Below are 20,029 nucleotides of genomic sequence, written 5' to 3' on the forward strand. Positions count from 1 at the left end.
GGTAAGTCATTTAGACATTTAGCACCCAAACTATGGAATGCTGTCCCTCATCGCCTTAGCCCTTCTAAGGGGATCGTTCACAAACAACTTAAGATCTGACTATTTTAATGGCTTTCCATTGAAGCAGCTCTGTTCAGACTCTACAAGTCATTAAAATAGAAATAGATGGGGGAAAATACAAGGCAAGAATGGAGAGAACGGATGTGAGAAGTTGAGCGCCCCCTTAGAAAACAGAAGCTTACAAGCCAAAAAAAGAAAATGAGACATGAAGAAACAACAGTTTCTTGAAGAATGGCTTTCATCAGGTTGGTTTAATCAAGGTCTGGCTTGAAGTTTGGAAGAAACAGAATGTCAGGATGGATGAAATGTGCATGGTTCACACTACCATGGGTAAATTCAATAAGTGTATTCTGCGTGTGCCTAATGAACACACCCTGGATGGTATGGTACCAGAATATCAATCACCCCTGAAAACCAAAACCCAAGGGGCAATATTTTTGTGAACAACATTTATGACAAGATGGTTGTGTCAGTCCATATTTTGTTATTGATATTCTGACACACAACCATGTGCACTTCATGCAGTTTGTTAAAAAGTTTGTAGGAAGGTGTGGCACATATAGATAAAATAATTATTGATGAAAGAAATTGTAAGTGAAATCAATGTGTGAAGTAGAGCAAGCTAATAACGCTATGATTGTATATACTATGCAATGCACTGATTAGGTAAATAGGTGCAAGTTTTATAAGTAGGTGAATACCCTACATTTCCATGCACATTGTACGCAGTGCACACCTTACCCGTTAGCAAAAATGATATGTAAATGAATCAGCAACAATTCATAACTTCCCATACGTGGACCTGTTTCACTCAGACCCAACGTTAGAAGTGGTTTTAGTAGACATTAATAAAGAAGCGGATTGTGATATTATATGCATGTTTATAACTGTTATTTATTTTTTAATAGGATGTTCGTTTTTTATCATTTGGGCAAGTCTCTATCGTTGCGCCATTGATATCGTGATCTGGAATTCTGTGTTCTTATGCGTCAACTTAATGCATTTTGTTTACTTGGTGTATAAGAAGAGACCGGTGAGTACTGTTTAATACCTATGTTTTTGCTAAAACTCGGTGCTTCAACTGTCCAATGCAGATGATAGCTTGTCCATCTGGATATATAAATAACATATATATATATATATATATATATATATATATATATATATATATATAATATAATTTTCATATGTAGAAATGATTTAACATTGTTTCAAATAGTTTTCTTTAGACAACTAGAAATATATTGAGTGAAAATATTTACTACCTAATGACGTTCCTTTAATAAAATTGAAAAAGTAAGAAAATGTTGGTTAGAATTTGCACAATACTGATTCCAGCACTGAATGATCGTTCATAGTATCACAAACTTACCATGTAGGACACCTCTGAATACATCTCTGTTGTCATCACGTGACATCACAGATGGCGCAACTCTCATGATTCAGATTCAATATATCTTTAGTCGGCTATAAGACAGCTGTTAAAGAAACATAAAACATTAATGCACACTTCAATAAAATGTGTCAACAGGTGAATGAATGGTTGCAGGAGCGCAAGCATACGTTATAGAGTATATACATTATCGGGTCCCTACACTCACAGATGAATGAAGAAGCACTTAAAGTTATAAGCCAGACCAATTGCCATTGCTAATGCTCGTCTTTTTTTGCATGGCAATACATTTCACCCTTAGAGATACTTATTTCCTGTACTCACATAGAAATTCCCTCCCACTGCTTGAAAATTGATTTACTCCTGCCTTTAATAGGACTAAATCTCCAACTGATGTCAGGGTGGCAAACTACCTCCAAATGTTTGTAAATACCCACCCAATAAAAAATAGGTGGGTGTTCATCCTCTTTTCAAGGTGTTTCCACCTGGGGCACTCACACAACACTCGTGTAGTGTGAGTAAATCCATTTATGAGAGCACATTCACAAAGTGAATCAAAAAGTCGAATTTTCACTCCTGGACTGTGATACATGCGCCCCTTAGTAAAACTCAGGTGCAGAGATAGGTTGCTGAATCGGCCATTCCATAAGGAAAATCGAAAAAGGTCGGGTCTAAAACTAAGCCAGACACAGGCACGAAGAGAATGGCTGAATATCTCTGCAGACAATCAGATATAAGGCTTATGAACTGGAGGAAGTAACTGAGTAGTAGGAGGCAGATGAAAGGAGGAGTGAGACAAAAAGCAGATTGGAGGCAGACAGATCTGGAGTGCCATGGACATTCCCCATGTCCATCTCACAACCCTCCTTCTCCAGATTATGTTCTGTGATTGACAGATGACATAATCAGCCTGAGTTTATCTGCAGCCATTTCCGGGTGCGGTTTATGGTGCGATGTAAAATCAATTTGCATAATATTCAAGGTATTTATAAATACACAGACAGTAATGTATTTCCTGTTGCGGTTTGTGAGTTTCTTTGGATGCCTGGAAGCTACCCTTTGACCTAAGAATTTCTGCTTATTTTAAAAAAAAAACTCCTTGCGAACAGGACACAATGATTGATCGATTGACCATCTTGTTTTCATGAACCACCAGAAGCCAAAAACTTAAAACCCGTGCTATTGATTTATTTTTTATCGCTGTGCATCATGCATAGGCATACAATGCACCTATTTATAGCTTGTTAGTATTTTGAAGAGTTTATTTCAGATTATTCTGCCACATAATGCTGAAATCCGTTTTGCTTGGATGCTGCAAAATATTTCAACCATGCTTCGTGTCTTCAAAAAAATTCTTTAACGCAAACGTAATATGGCCTTTAGGCACATGGATTTATAGCCGTATATGACTCACCGGCGACCAGGACCGGGCTAATCAAAAATTATAATAATACTTAGGAACTGTGGTCAGGCAGCAATGCAACAAGGTATTGGCAATGGGCGGAGAAATAGCTGAAAACAAGTATTTTCTTTTGCTTTTCTACCCAGCTCTATCTTCGGCAAACTCTGCGATACATAAAAAGTGGCAGCGTATTTCTGTACTTGGCCGTTCCCATTTAAGCATCTTAATTGTGTTCCCTGCGCATTCTATATATCATTTGGTGTGTTAATAGCCCCTGACCAAGGTTAACCAGCGAGAGCATCCCCACTTTCTCTGGTAGGGGGGCAAATACTGTCATTGATTTTATATGTATGTCCTCTAATCTTATTCCCTGGAGTTCGGCCCCTAGGGTCGTGGATATCATGCTTAGCGACCACAATTGTATTATCATTGAAGCCAAACTCTGGAAAGAAAAACCTGTAACTGATTCGGGTGTTATTGTTAACATTGAACCCCATAGACATAACGGTACTAGGTTAAGATGGAAAGGGGATAAAGCGGAAATGACGTCTGATCTAATCATAAATAGCTGCTTAGTAGAAATCATTGCGATCCTTGAGCAAGCCAACGTCACTGCTGATCCTATTGGATATTTTACTAGAATTAATTCCATCATTGACAATAAGTTTACTAAAACAGCCGGCCGTAAACCGTACATACGAAGGGGATGGTTGACCATGCATGTACCAGTGCGCTTAAAGAGCTTAAAGAGGCTCTGGCAGCCAAATCTAGAGATAGGAACCAGGTGTCCCAGCTTAGAATAAGCTACAAGATAATTTTAAAGCAAAGGAAGATGGAGTTACAACGCGAGGCCTGGGACAAATTGACTCTGGCTGCAGAGTCAAAAAATTGTACATTATTTTGGGCTACCGTTAATTGCCCGTTTCTCAAAGATGAGAAGGTACCAGTATTAACATCTATGGTTAATATGGAAACGTGGATCGCCCACTTCTCTAATATTTTTGACTCAGAAAAAGCCTTGGATAACAATAGGGACGGTTGGCCCATTGTCCCCTTGGACATTACTATCACTGAGGTTATGGACAGTATTAATGCTAGTAAAGGGGGAAAGGCCCAGGGGCCTGATGGGGTGCCCATCGATGTTTATAAGACAGTCCCCGAGGTTTGGGGTCCACTGCTGGTTAAAGTTTTTAACGCAGCGGTTTGCCATGGGGTACCCCCAACCTGGGAAGAATCAATTATAATTCCCATCTTTAAGAAAGGCGATCGGGGGGATGTGAAAAACTACCGCCCAATTTCCTTATTGGATTCCTCGGTGAAAATGATGAGCCGGGTACTTCTGGTTAAACTGGAAGAATGGGCAGAAACCAACGGGATCCTGGCTAACTGCCAGTTTGGGTTCAGAAAAGGGCGTGGGACAATTGAGCAATGCTTAAATCTCGAACTTTTGATAGGGAAATATACTCAGGCCAAGAAGGGCTCTATCTATCTCTGCTTCGCAGATTTGAGCAGCGCCTTTAATATGGTGGACCACGCAATTCTCTGGGCTAAACTGATTGAAATGGGGGCTCCCGAGGGTATTGTCTTTTTTTGGCCAGACTCTATGCTAAATTATGTACTAGCGTCCGTTATGGTTCTAACGGGGAGTGTACCACCAAATTTAAGATCGGGAGGGGCATTAGGCAAGGGTGTGTTTTAGCCCCCTTGCTGTTTACACTTTTCATCAATGAGGTAGACTCGGTTTTAAAGACAGTAGTGGCAGATGCCCCAAAAGTAAATGATTTCAACGTCCCAGTATTACTCTATGCGGACGATGCCGTAACGGTTGATGGATGGGTTTTCGCAGTTTATCAAGAGCAGAAAACTTGTGATTAATAAAACCAAAACCTACGTTATGGAGTGTGGGTCAGGGCTGAGTAAGCCCCAATCTTATTATATCGACGGTCAAAGGGTCCAAAAAGTTGACAACTTTTGTTACCTTGGCATCACCTTTTCTAAGAATTGTAGCTGGGGCAGTGAGCATAAGAATGTTAGGACCAAGATGATGAGGAGTGCCAACGGGGTGTTTACTTTTGCCACTAAATTAGGGGACAAACGAATAAAAGACATGCTTAAGATCTTTCAGTCTAGATGTCTATCCGTTGCCCTTTATGGAGCTGGGGTCTGGCCCCAGCTGGGAGCCTCCAGGTGGAGGAGAACGTCTTCTTAAAAAGACTTTTGTGTCTGCCAAATTCTACCTCTAATGATTTAGTCCATATAGAACTGGGAATCCAACACTTAAACGATCTGATCCTTTTGAGACCTCTATTGTTGTGGCGGTCCATCTGGCTGAAAGAAGAGACATCACTAACTAGAGCTATTATTAACGATTGTCTCACTGTTGATCACCATTTAAAGATTCCTTGGATTAAATATTTCATCCACAGCTTTCAGGAGTGTTATGGTCTTAACATAATTACTGATTGATTTGGGGCTTCTGACTTTTCTAAGACTGAAATGAAGTACATCTTTTTGAATTGTAAATCTGAGAGGCGGACTTGTAACGAAGGCAGGTTATCCACCTGTGTGTTTTACAGCAGTCTGAATGAAATAGTGGGCTATCAACCATATTTGACCCAAGTGCCCAGAGTTTCCCATCAGTTTGTTTTAACAAGGTTAAGGATGGGGATTGTGCATAACCTGGTTGCTTTCCCCACTCTGAATAAGCACCCTGCTGGCCCCTGTCCGTTTGACAATACTTCTGCACAAAGCACTATGCACTTTCTTTTGCTGTGTCAATTGTATGGGAATTTCCGTAGTACTTTTTTAAAACCTATTTTTGTTAAGTTTGGTGTTAGGACAGTACACGACTCCATGAAATTGCTTTTTAACTTGCACCATCCTGATGTTTGTTTTTTTACTGCTATTTTCCTGCTTAAAGCAATCAGTGTTAGGAAAAGCATGAGTTTTTAAATATTTATTCTGCCCCTGCCTGTATATTATGTATTCTTTTAATATTGATTGTTTATTTGCAAATGTAAAGGTTTTGAAATTGTCATTTGTTTTTTTAATTAATATATGTGTGCTTTTATGGACATGTTTTCTTGTTCCGAATAAAGCCTTATGAAATGAAATGAATCAAAAAGTCGAATTTTCACTCCTGGACTGTGATACGTTCGCCCCTTAGTAAAACTCAGGTGCAGAGATAGGTTGCTGAATCGGCCATTCCATACGGAAAATTGGAAAAGGTCGGGTCTAAAACTAAGCCAGACACAGGCACGAAGAGAATGGCTGAATATCTCTGCAGACAATCAGATATAAGGCTTATGAACTGGAGGAAGTAACTGAGTGGTAGGAGGCAGATGAAAGGAGGAGTGAGACAAAAAGCAGATTGGAGGCAGACAGATCTGGAGTGCCATGGACATGCCCCATGTCCATCTCACAACCCTTCTTCTCCAGATTATGTTCTGTGATTGACAGATGACATAATCAGCCTGAGTTTATCTGCAGCCATTTCGGGGTGCTGTTTATGGTGCGATGTAAAATCAATTTGCATAATATTCAAGGTATTTCTAAATACACAGACAGTAATGTATTTTCTGTTGCGGTTTGTGAGTTTCTTTGGATGCCTGGAAGGTACCCTTTGACCTAAGATTTTCTGCTTATTTTTTTAAAAAACTCCTTGCGAACAGGACACAATGATTGATCGATTGACCATCTTGTTTTCATGAACCACCAGAAGCCAAAAACCTAAAACCTGTGCTATTGATTTATTTTTTATCGCTGTGCATCATGCATAGGCATACAATGCGCCTATTTATAGCTTGTAAGTATTTTGAAGAGTTTATTTCAGATTATTCTGCCACATAATGCTGAAATCCGTTTTGCTTGGATGCTGCAAAATATTTCAACCATGCTTCGTGTCTTCAAAAAAATTCTTTAATGCAAAAGTAATATGGCCTTTAGGCACATGGATTTATAGCAGTATATGACTCACCGGCGACCAGGGACCGGGCTAATCAAAAATTAGAATAATACTTAGGAACTGTGTCAGGCGGCAATGCAACTAGGTATTGGCAATGGGCGCAGAAATAGCTGAAAACAAGTATTTTCTTTTGCTTTTCTACCCAGCTCTATCTTCGGCAAACTCTGCGATACATAAAAAGTGGCAGCGTATTTCTGTACTTGGCCGTTCCCATTTAAGCATCTTAATTGTGTTCCCTGCGCATTCTATATATCATTTGGTGTGTTAATAGCCCCTGACCGAGGTTAACCAGCCCCATTTTTTAGACAGCCTTGGCAGTCATGAACGACATAACCGTGGTAGGGCCATCGGGGATCCAAAAAAAATGCTGCATGTGTGATCCCAAAATAGTACAATCACCTAGGGTGTCAGTGCTCACTGGTGCGTGTCCCTTTTTACCATCCCAAGGTAAGTATTCACAAAGTGTAGATATCTATAACTAACCTGCCTGCGTCCGAACGATTCCACTAGAGTACCAGATCTATTTGCTTCAGTCATTCTTCACTGATCATGTTCCTACCCACACACCCGGTCATCACATCACAGCTATTGCAGGGAATTTTTCAACCTGAACAAAACATTTTCCTTCAAATGATATTAAAATTTGTCGATTAAAAAAAAAGATAATAATAATAATAACTTACTGTGTTGCTCACGAGAGGATATTTCTGCAATGTGAGCTTCTATTTGTGTCATTGTGCATGATTTTGTCAGGGAGGGTTACCATAGGTAAAGCCTGGAACGGCTAGGTAGTCCCCTACAACAAAGAGCTGCTGGTTGTGAACAAAGCAAAAGGCATAGTGCCCACACCGCCAGCGCTCGCCCCGCATTGCACATTATCCACTTACATAACAAAGGAAACTCATGAGACATAGTTGTGGGAAAACAGTGCTGCAGGTTTATTTCGTACAACACAGGTAGCTGTTAAGGTGGGTCATCTTACAGGCGATCCAATGCGGCAGCCCCTCGCTGACCCGCATGCCTAAGGAGCCATCTTGCACGGCGAGACGATGCTCTGACGGTGCAGTAAATTACCATTTCGTTATACTCCCGCCCCCCCCCTGTCAGGGCGGAGCGATGAGGCACACCCCCGGTCGGTTCAGGCCCCCCGACCGCCTGAAGAACTAACGGGGCGCCGACGCTGTTTCCTGGAACCTCCTTCGGCTCCAGGTTCTTGGCTCAGGCACCCTTACTGTGCCAGGCAGAGGTATCTAGACTGTATCCTTCTGCCGCAGAGGTACCCTTACTGTCCATCTGCTTCCAGATCGCCCCGTGACTCCGCCTGCAACACAAAACATGACCATTAAAAATTCACAACTTTTACCCCGCCGCTCTGCAGCTGGGTCAGGGTTCAGGGTGGGATCAGCGCAGAGCCTAAGGGAATCTTGGCGGGAAAGAGAGGCCGAGCATAGTTGCTGCGCCGCTTTATACCATAAGGGACGCCCCCATCTCCCAGGTGAGCCCTCCCTATTGGCTGCTTGCGTAAGGAGGTAGGCTCAGGGAGGGGTGCCGCGCTAAGGGCTCTGCTCGCCCGTCGTGTGGGACTAGGGCGCTGTCCCGCCCATGCTCCCCTTCGTGTCGCGCGGTCAGCGGCAAACTTATTGTTGCAGCTATTTGTGCCCAGAGAGTACTGTTAGACTCATGTTTATATGCCAGGGATTTCTGCTCGTTCTGCCTGGTTTTGCACAGAATATGAGAAGATACGCCACTTTTTACAAGCCAGAAGATGTTTGCTGCTGAGGAGACAAAGTGGAGATTTGAAGTGTCAGAGTGACGCAGTAGTGACCGTCCGGGTACTGTATCTGACTATAGTAGCGAAAATAAAGTCTGACTTTTTCTCAGCTTGGAGCTGCATATGCTATGTTTTTCATGGCCTACAGTACAAACACTGCCGAGAGGTCATAAGAAAAGAGATCAGTCAAGTTGCTGTCTCTTATTGACGACTAGGATACGCAGAGGAACACAGCACCCATGTCATGGCGAGCGGAGGAGAAATTCCAATAGAATCACGTTCTGACATTGGTGCGATTGCACACTAAAACATTTTTATCTAGACCTGCAGGATGTTTACCGGACATGTGTTTTATAACATGGCTGGATCCTGAGTTATCCTCTTTGGTATTGTTACAAAAGCGGCCATTTTCAGAGAGTCTCAGACATTTCTTTGTTTTAAAGCGACATTAAGGTGTCAAGGGCCAGAGAGACTATGCCATCATAGTCCGAAAATATCTTGGTTCATGTAGTGCTTACTACCTACCACCCCTTTTAAGCACTATAAAACAAAAAAAGTATTACTACTGCCTTTTTTAATGCCATCCACTTTATCGACCTCTAAAGGAGAATAAGCTAGGTTTGCCTGGCCTGGCATTACACCATTCATGTACTTAAAAAAAATATTTTTAATTGGCAATATGTAATCATCAAAACATTAATGGCAATAGCAAACAATATCATAATCATTGGTGATAATAGTACGCCGCATATATATTGTTGCCACACTTTTTCTAACAGTATTAACAATCTGTGCCATTGTTGAATTCCTGTGTCCTTTGTTTGTATAAAATTTAGAGTCGAACTTTTCCGAATGTACTGCATTGAAAATATTAACTACTACCTTTAACTCCCTGAATCACCCCCAGTCACACCTTCTGTACCTATAATATACCCCACAGAACAGTCCCAAAAATAGGATCGCATCAACGAGCTTGCGACACAGATTGGATCATTATAAAGGAATATTCACTCCGTCACAAATGTGTGGAAAGAGAAACAAAGCATATAAAATCCAAAAATAATTCCTACAACTGTGTTCTATTAAACAGTGCAAGTAATATTCCCCATGGGGAAGCCTATGGGGGCCGAGCATCATCCTTGGTAAGGGTCTTAAATTCTTCCACCATTAAGTCCTAGCCTCGTGCGATATGATGTTTCCTCAAACCTGCTCACTCCTCTCTAAGTATGTACTCTTGGATAACACCAGAGGTGTAACACTGTATTCCATGTCACCTCTAATGGTGATGTTGAGTTCTTCCAGATTATTGTAATTTTGTGTTTAGCCAACTACAAGGCTAAATCTATGAACTTAGTTAAAGTTCTGTCGGACTTAGGACAGGAAGAAACTAGACCCAGCACTATCTAGTCTAGGGAATTGGCAAGTGACCGGTATGTCACAGGGGACAAAAGTTCTGAGATATTGATCCAATAGAGGGGAAGGGAACCACAAGATCAGAGCATGTGTGATAAATCCACATCCAGAACCTGTCACCGGGGGCAGACTGAATTTTGAGGATATATCCTAGCAATATGTTGTGGGGTCAAGTATTCTGAAGGTAACAGAACATATTACTGGTGGCTATATGGGCTGCACCACTAAATAAGTCCTCAAAATCCGATATAGCATAAAGGTGCTCACACTTGACTTGACCCCACTACTGAGCGGTCAAATTTCAGAGAAAACAAATTTCTCTTCTAATACCAAAGATAGTATCAAGGAGCACACTAATATCTAAAGCAATTCAAATGTCAAGTACAATGCAATCTTTTAAGTCATGGTGTTAATGAAACATATCTAGACGGGTGTCTTGATAGTTCTTGAATTCAGGTATGTTGCTTTTATTTTCACAATTAGAAGAATGACCAGTTCACCTGGTCAAAAGCCTTGGCGGCATCGATGGCAACTAACGTCAGTTGGAGCTTCTTATCTACAGCCACATCGACAGCCCCAATAGCTTGGAAGGCAAGTTCATTCAGCTGTCTCCAAGGAATAAAGCCCCTTTGATCCTGATGTATTATCGTTTTAATGATTCTTGCTGTCCTAGCTGCTAACACCCTAGCAAAGATTTTGTATTCAGTATTTAAAAGAGAAATTGGTCTATATGACTCAATTTTCAACGGAATTTTATTGGCTTTCAAAATCAGGGTTACTGTGGCTTCAGACCAGGACTTTGGGACAGCCTCACCTAGCATATATATGGTGATCTGGTCATATCTCTGGGAGTCCCTCTATTGCTTTGGATTCCCTAGTAATTTTGTTTCAGCAGTCAGATCTCTCTACACTGGTCCTCAAGCAAAAATCCTAGTCAACGAGGCTCTGACAGATTGGGTCACCATCTCCCGAGACACTAGGCAGGGGTGTCCTCTGTCACAGCTATTGTTCAATTTGTATATTGAACCCTTTGTTTGTCGACTCAGGACTGACCCTCAGATTAAACCTTTTAACATTTCGGATCTGGAACTAAAAAAAAAGTATTACTACTGCCTTTTTTAATGCCATCCACTTTATCGACCTCTAAAGGAGAATAAGCTAGGTTTGCCTGGCTTGGCATTACACCATTCATGTACTTAAAAAAAATATTTTTAATTGGCAATATGTAATCATCAAAACATTAATGGCAATAGCAAACAATATCATAATCATTGGTGATAATAGTACTCCGCATATATATTGTTGCCACACTTTTTCTAACAGTATTAACAATCTGTGCCATTGTTGAATTCCTGTGTCCTTTGTTTGTATAAAATTTAGAGTCAAACTTTTCCGAATGTACTGCATTGAAAATATTAACTACTACCTTTAACTCCCTGAATCACCCCCAGTCACACCTTCTGTACCTATAATATACCCCACAGAACAGTCCCAAAAATAGGATCGCATCAACGAGCTTGTGACACAGATTGGATAATTATAAAGGAATATTCACTCCGTGACAAATGTGTGGAAAGAGAAACAAAGCATATAAAATCCAAAAATAATTCCTACAACTGTGTTCTATTAAACAGTGCAAGTAATATTCCTCATGGGGAAGCCTATGGGGGCCGAGCATCATCCTTGGTAAGGGTCTTAAATTCTTCCACCATTAAGTCCTAGCCTCGTGCGATATGATGTTTCCTCAAACCTGCTCACTCCTCTCTAAGTATGTACTCTTGGATAACACCAGAGGTGTAACACTGTATTCCATGTCACCTCTAATGGTGATGTTGAGTTCTTCCGGATTATTGTAATTTTGTGTTTAGCCAACTACAAGGCTAAATCTATGAACTTAGTTAAAGTTCTGTCGGACTTAGGACAGGAAGAAACTAGACCCAGCACTATCTAGTCTAGGGAATTGGCAAGTGACCGGTATGTCACAGGGGACAAAAGTTCTGAGATATTGATCCAATAGAGGGGAAGGGAACCACAAGATCAGAGCATGTGTGATAAATCCACATCCAGAACCTGTCACCGGGGGCAGACTGAATTTTGAGGATATATCCTAGCAATATGTTGTGGGGTCAAGTATTCTGAAGGTAACAGAACATATTACTGGTGGCTATATGGGCTGCACCACTAAATAAGTCCTCAAAATCTGATATAGCATAAAGGTGCTCACACTTAACTTGACCCCACTACTGAGCGGTCAAATTTCAGAGAAAACAAATTTCTCTTCTAATACCAAAGATAGTATCAAGGAGCACACTAATATCTAAAGCAATTCAAATGTCAAGTACAATACAATCTTTTAAGTCATGGTGTTAATGAAACATATCTAGACGGGTGTCTTGATAGTTCTTGAATTCAGGTATGTTGCTTTTATTTTCACAATTAGAAGAATGACCAGTTCACCTGGTCAAAAGCCTTGGCGGCATCGATGACAACTAACGTCAGTTGGAGCTTCTTATCTACAGCCACATCGATAGCCCCAATAGCTTGGAAGGCAAGTTCATTCAGCTGTCTCCCAGGAATAAAGCCCCTTTGATCCTGATGTATTATTGTTTTAATGATTCTTGCTGTCCTAGCTGCTAACACCCTAGCAAAGATTTTGTATTCAGTATTTAAAAGAGAAATTGGTCTATATGACTCAATTTTCAACGGATCTTTATTGGCTTTCAAAATCAGGGTTACTGTGGCTTCAGACCAGGACTTTGGGACAGCCTCACCTAGCATATATATGGTGATCTGGTCATATCTCTGGGAGTCCCTCTATTGCTTTGGATTCCCTAGTAATTTTGTTTCAGCAGTCAGATCTCTCTACACTGGTCCTCAAGCAAAAATCCTAGTCAACGAGGCTCTGACAGATTGGGTCACCATCTCCCGAGGCACTGGGCAGGGGTGTCCTCTGTCACAGCTATTGTTCAATTTGTATATTGAACCCTTTGTTTGTCGACTCAGGACTGACCCTCAGAATAAAGCTTTTAAAATTTCGGATCTGGAACTAAAATGTGCCCAGTATGCGGATGATCTGCTTATGTATACAACTAATCCTGTAGAAGCAATTCCTAGATTAGTAGAGAAGGCCAAATTATTCGGGAAAATCTCGGGCTATAGAATAAACAAAGGCAAGACTGAAATCATGGAATGGAATCAGAACACAGGGGATTAAGTCCCGAATGAGGTATCTTGGGATCCACCTAGCACAGAAAATAGAAGACATACCCAAGATTAATTGGAGTAGGGTCTTCAAAGATGTCTATAGCTCGCTACTGCGGTGGTCTAGCCTCCCCTTAAGTATATTAGGGAGGGTAAACCTCATAAAAATTATCATCCTGCCAAAAATAACTTTTCTATTCAATTCGATCCCATTGTTCAGATATCGCAAAATTGCAGGGAAAAATTGGTTCCTTTATCTGGAACACCAAGTCCCCTCTAATTGCGTGGAAAAAGCTTAGGAGAAGCTTCATTATGGGTGGTCTAGCCCTTCCAGATCTACTTAACTATTGTCACGCATTTCATTTAAAAAACTTCAGAATCCTGGCCAACAAGTTTGTTCCGTCCTCATTGGGTTTACTGTTCCAGGCATTATTACATGATATTCCCCAGGGGGAGGATATCTTTCTCTTTAAATTTGGGGACCCCAAGTTTTATAAAAAAGTCAGGCTTAAGATCCTGGGTACTGCATTAAAAAACTGGATCTACATTAGGAAGAGCCTTAAAATTACCTATTATACATGCCAGGCGGCGAGTTTTCTGACTATTAGTTTGCATGGAGGATAACTTTGTTTTAGGGATGACGTCATGGGCGTGAATATGCTGGTTTCCATGCCGCATCTTGTCTCTCACATACCATAAATCGAGATTTTGCTCCTGTTTGGTTTATTTTTAGTGTTCATGGCTGCTTTTGCTCAGGCCAGCACTCGGCATGGGCTGAATTGATTAGCAGGCGAAGGCGAAGGCTGCGGCGATCGAACTGGGGCGCGATCGGAGGTGGGTGCTGAGTGGCGGCTGAACGCTGCTAGCAGGGGGACTAAAGTGGAATTGCTCACGGCCCCTGAAGTGGCTGAGCCGGGAACGCTGCTGACCTGGCCCTGGTGGCCCCTGAGAATGTGGAATAACGAGTGGAGATGCACTACCGGCCACGGTGGAGGGCTGTGAAGAAGGATTTACCCTCCGGGCAGGGCGGATTGAAATGGACCAGGGGGCTTGATACCCTCGAAACAACCACAGAGGTGAGGGAACGCCATTGCGGACTGGACACGTGGTGACGGCCAGGGTTGTGTGAAATTGACCCCGAGCTGGCACAGCAAACTGAGGCATACCCTGGGTGGAGCTGCAGGAGGAGGTGGCTCTATGCTTGACTCTCTTCTGGAGACCGAGGAGTTGAGTTTCTGTTGCCGGTGGCGAGTACAGGTGCAGACATGAGATACTGCGTCATGGGATGGAGGATGGCGATGGGACATTACCTTCACTACTCCTGAATTGGTGCTGCTGGGAGTCGATAGCGCTCTGCGGGCAGGGACACACGGGCTGTTGAACAGAGAGCCTTGCAAAGAGGGGGGGTCAGCAAGCAGAACCGGGCTCACCAAGGACGAGGGGGTGACTATCCTTGCCAGTTTCCTGCCAGTTTCCCCTCGCCGCCGCAAGCACAACAGCGGCCGGAGCGCGAGGGGGGAAACTACAATCCCCAGACGCCCCAGCGGCGCTACTCGCCACACACGGGACCAGCGCGCCAGGAGGCACCACAAAAGGACAGCAACCCCCGCGTCGCGGGACCGGGCAAAGGGCGGGCCCTCTGAGGCCCAAAGAGGCCGGGACGGGCCACCACCCTTACTATTCCTTTTCATCAAAGAGGTACTGTGATTCCCCTTACCATTTCTATCAGCCCACTGTTTGCTATTTTGCATCACACCATGTCTATCTGGGAGGAGCTTAATGCCATGTGTGGAACTCAATATATCCCTGACCTTTTACCCTCCATAAGCACAGACACCAACACAGAGGTTTTTAACGCCACCCTGCAGATGTCACCTCTGTGTGTTAACAAACTCCAATCTCCACTCATAGCACTACCGGGTGGGCAGAACACCAAAAGAAAGACCGATGATGCCTTCACCAACGGGAAGCCAGCCAAAACTCCAAAACTATGCCCCAGTCCCTCTCAGCACCACTCCAATGTCAGCTTTGTGTCGGGGGACATGGAGCATGGAAAAATGGAAAACTCCCCATCATTCCCACAACCAACTTTATTGGCCCAGCTCGAGCACCTATTAACCTCCCTAATTTCACCATTGGTGGAAAAAATCAACGTTCTGGGGGACAGGATATCTAACATTGAACTGTTAGTTAAAACACATATTCCATCAGGAACCAAACCAGCATCATCAGACCCTCCGATCCCCCTCATTGCTTTGGAAAAACCCATACTGAATTCCCGCAGGAATGCGCATTCTCAAACTATATCGTTGGTACAAACAAACCACATTGAGGCAAAAATTGAACCTATTAGAATGCCACGAATAAACCTACCCCCCGAAGCCGCCCCCTATGTGACCGTTGTCTCCGGGATTCCACCACTAACTCACGGAAAAGTTGAAACACGCCAAGACTTACTACATAAGGCCATGTTTTGGTTACAGACTAACAGACCTCTGCCACCTGACCTAGATGGGGGTATCTTAAGTGTTAGGAGGGTGGGGTGGTTGGGCACTTTGCCAAAAAACATTCCAGGGGACTTGGTCCTAATTAGGTTCAAGCAAAGGAAAACAGCCCCTTACTTACGATCCTGCAAGTATAAAGAGGGGGATGGCCCAATTCGTATCTGGGACTTACATGACTTTTATCCAAGCTTTCCATCCACCCAGATATCAAGAACACAATGGCCAACGTAAAAATGCTGTTTCTTCTTTCATTAGAATTTCGTAAAAGTTTTTGGTTTCCCTGATCCCCTTTTCTCTTTTTTTTAAAAAGTAATGCCGTTTTAAACTTTATTAGATCAGCTTTGGTGATCAGAAATAGATATTGATGGAATTTGGTTTTAGAAAAATTTTGTAAACATGTATTGTGATTTTATGGTTGATTAATTCCAATGTCTTTTTAAAAATTGTCTATGTTTACTTTTATGGTTTCTTCATGAAATCGAAATAAAGTTTTGAAACTTGAAAACTACATGCCAGGCTCCAATCTGGGACTCCCCAGGCACCCCGGATTGCCTTAGGGATCAACTTTCCCAGCCACTGAAATCCGGAGGTATTCAATCTTGGGGTGACCTTCAGAAGGATTCACAGTTGATGAGCTGGGAGTCTCTTTCTAGTATAACGGGTGGCACACTCAAGAGATTTAAGTATTATCAGCTGTCGGGGTGGTGGGCAACGCAGCCCTGGGATCAGGAAGAAGCGAGCCCAAGATCCAATTCGGTCTCCAGAAGGGGAGGCTGGAAACGGGCAATCTCGTTTTGGTATTGGGCTCTACTGGAAGACGGAGAATTGGCTGAATCCGAACTTCAAAAACTATGAGGTAATGCCCTCGGTGGCAATATCTATAATTTAGGAGACATCTGGGGAGATTCCTTCATTATGCTACAGGCAGTAGTTAAACCAGCTGCTCTTAAGAGAAATCACCTCTATACGGCATACAGGGCCTATTGGACCCCGGGGAAACTAGTTAAGGTGACAGGGTCTGAATATCACTGCCCCAGGTGTAAGCACCCTGCCGCAGATGATCTCCATACGTTTATAGATTGCCCGAGGATTACCCATTACTGGACTGATATACAAAAATTTCTAGAAGATGTGCTCCATCAACAAGTAGAGCTTAACCCCAGGACAATTCTTCTTGGTCTTATGACAAACTATCGCCTGAATGATCCAGCTTCCAAATTTATCTTCTATGTTTTAATTTTGGCAAGGAGAGAGATATGCAGGGCCTGGAAATCTGTAAACCCCCCAACATTCATGGAATGCCTGAAACACATTATTTTCACAAGCAAATCAGACTTGGCCTGCAATAGTACGAGCCTAGACAAGATATGGGCGGCCCTAGTGGCGTGGCGAAATCGGTAAAGGAGGTCCTATGATTTTGCCTGGGTTCTGTCGGTCCTTCTCTCCTAAGTAACATATGGTTCAAGAGATGATGTGAACAGGAGTGGATCAAGGAAACAGTACTGGCTTGGGGGAACCCCATCTCATTATCTTCGTAGGCCTAATGCCCGTGTCGGAACAGCTTGGCCAGATGAGAAGAGCTGGAGGTATCCCATCAAGAATGCCCAATATGGTGTATGAGGACCAAAAAAAACAATAAAAAAAAAAACAATTAGAAGAATGAATACATGTATCAGCCAAGGAAACATGCTTAGTCCTTAAGAGGACTTCATCAGGGCTGTAAAAGCAGTTAAATAAACATTTTTTAGTATCAGCAAGACTAGTGCTTTCTGTCCCTAAATCTTGGCCCAGAAGAACATCCGTTAATCATTACACAGTCAAAATTGCATAAGCGACCCCCTGCCTATTTACACTCTAAATTACAATAATGATAACAATTATTTAAATCTACTTTGATCATGACATCAAGAAGAAAAACAATGCACAAAGAATCTATACAATCTTATAAATTCTGGCTAACTCGATTTGTTCTCAATGCATTAAGAGGGATGGTAACCAGTTTCCTATAATTGTCACCTTTGAAGTTAAAAAGAAGATAGCTCAATCATGTTTGTTATCATCTACATCTTATTTCCACGTTTCTCCAATCCCCAAAGAACAGATGTTATAGTCTTCTAAAAATCAGTTAGTAATCTCCACATGTAAGTTTTAAGGATAAACAAAATTAATAAACACTGAACCATCACTATAATACGTTGTAAGGTCTCCATATCTTAATTTTTTGCAGAATAATATTCATAGCTAAACGCAAATAATTCACTTAAAATATGACGTGGTATCAGTGCCAATGGAGCAGGTCTTCCGATGGAGAATCGTTATATTTCGTGTTGTGAATCCCCCGTAGCGTGCCACCAATCACCCAAATTAAAGCCTCGGTTCTTCGGTCTATAAAAATTGAAAATGCAAAGTGAGCCCAGTCCGGAAACCTATTATAAAAATTTTTTTTAAAGGGATAAACATCTAATCATACTCACTGAGATAAGAATTCCATGAATGGAGTGAGTATTTATTGATAAATAGATGCAGTTGAATCTTATCAGAAGAAATCCTTCTTGAATAATTTATAATCGCTGGGATTCCCAGTAGCGAAAAGAAGGCAAGGTCTATGAACAAAGAGCAACAGTAAAATATCAACATAATACTCATTGCCCGAATATACACAAGGATGTATCAAGTATCTACAATATGAGTCAGCAGTATCCTCCTGAGCTAATTTGCTTAAAGATAAAATTCACTGTAAAACAGTGTAAGTTCTTCCTAATCTACGCTTGGAAGATCGAGGTCTGTCATCAAGAAAAAGTTCACACAGGAAAAGTCTGGTCCAAATAGTAATAACAAAGTGTTTAAGGTAAACTTAAACCACAAGTATTGACAAACTATCTACCCATGAATAGCTGATTCATTATTAAATTAGCCACAAATGTTTTTTGTCCTTCATAAAAAAATGTTTACCCACAAAGAAAGTGCAAAGTTGCCAAAAGCGCGGTTATTAGCAAAAAGTATAGACCCTCGCCTACAGTTAATCCTCTCACCTCCCGAGCAAATATCCTCAGTCTTCTTGCCAGTCGTCTATCTGTGAATGAGGATTCCCCATCACCTACACTCCTTTTAATCCGTGACAGAACCAATCATCAAGCATTCATGTTGCCGCCAAAAATATTAGCCTATCAGAGGTGCACTTAATCAACGAGAGGGCAACATCGGCAGCTCATTCAAAACATCTAACTGGTAAAATCAACAGTGTAATTTTATAAATGCGACACCTGAGTCAACGCTTGACCGGCCCCACAGCAGACCCCATGCTGAAGGTCCTCAGGGCAAAACTAATCCCGCCCGTTAACTACGGTCACTTGGCATTCCCAGGAGCTTAAGATAAACTTATTGCAAAAAACACAGTTGATGGACAGAATGCAGAACAATGTCATACATTCACCCCAGTACAAGGATCTGGGCCTAAATCCATCGTTTTTTTGCACTCCACACCACCCTAGGTCAGACACTGGCTATATGCAAATCAGCCTTGACCCTGTGCCTCATGGGAACAGTCCAGCCCGAACTACCAAGCCATGTCTTTCCTAGACCGGAATCAAGCATCCAAGGACCGGTTTCTGGCTATCAGAATTCTTCAGCCTGGATAGCTTGACTCCAGTGATGTGGAAAGCCTGGGACTCACGTCTGAGCATACCCAGCCCACTCGGGGTGAAAATTGCAAAAAACACAGTCGATGGACAGAATGCAGAACAATGTCTTACATTCACCCCAGTACAAAGATCTGGGCCTAAATCCATCGTTTTTTTGCACTCCACACCACCCTAGGTCAGACACTGGCTATATGCAAATCAGCCTTGACCCTGTGCCTCATGGGAACAGTCCAGCCCGAACTACCAAGCCATGTCTTTCCTAGACCGGAATCAAGCATCCAAGGACCGGTTTCTGGCTATCAGCCTTCTTCAGCCTGGATAGCTTGACTCCAGTGATGTGGAGAGCCTGGGACTCACGTCTGAGCATACCCAGCCCACTTGAGGTGAAAATTGCAAAAAACACAGTTGATGGACAGAATGCAGAACAATGTCTTACATTCAACCCAGTACAAAGATCTGGGCCTAAATCCATCGTTTTTTGCACTCCACGCCACCCTAGGTCAGACACTGGCTATATGCAAATCAGCCTTGACCCTGTGCCTCATGGAAACAGTCCAGCTTGAACTACCAAGCCATGTCTTTCCTAGACCGGAATCAAGCATCCAAGGACCGGTTTCTGGCTATCAGCCTTCTTCAGCCTGGATAGCTTGACTCCAGTGATGTGGAGAGCCTGGGACTCA

At 42.4% G+C, this 20,029-nt stretch overlaps 1 protein-coding gene across 6 annotated transcripts in view; it reads left to right on the forward strand.

Moving 5' to 3' along the window:
• The window catches only part of POPDC1 (popeye domain cAMP effector 1), a 391,499-nt gene that overhangs the window by 207,158 nt on the left and 164,312 nt on the right, over positions 1-20,029 (forward strand). For all 6 annotated transcript variants that reach the window (XM_086926710.1, XM_086926708.1, XM_086926711.1 and 3 more), the window contains one exon: positions 969-1,093. In XM_086926710.1, coding sequence (XP_086782836.1) covers positions 969-1,093 — 125 coding nt within the window. The remainder of the gene's footprint in view (positions 1-968; positions 1,094-20,029) is intronic.

This window comes from Lissotriton vulgaris, chromosome 6 (assembly GCF_964263255.1).
Source record: "Lissotriton vulgaris chromosome 6, aLisVul1.2, whole genome shotgun sequence".
Classification (NCBI taxonomy): domain Eukaryota; kingdom Metazoa; phylum Chordata; class Amphibia; order Caudata; family Salamandridae; genus Lissotriton; species Lissotriton vulgaris.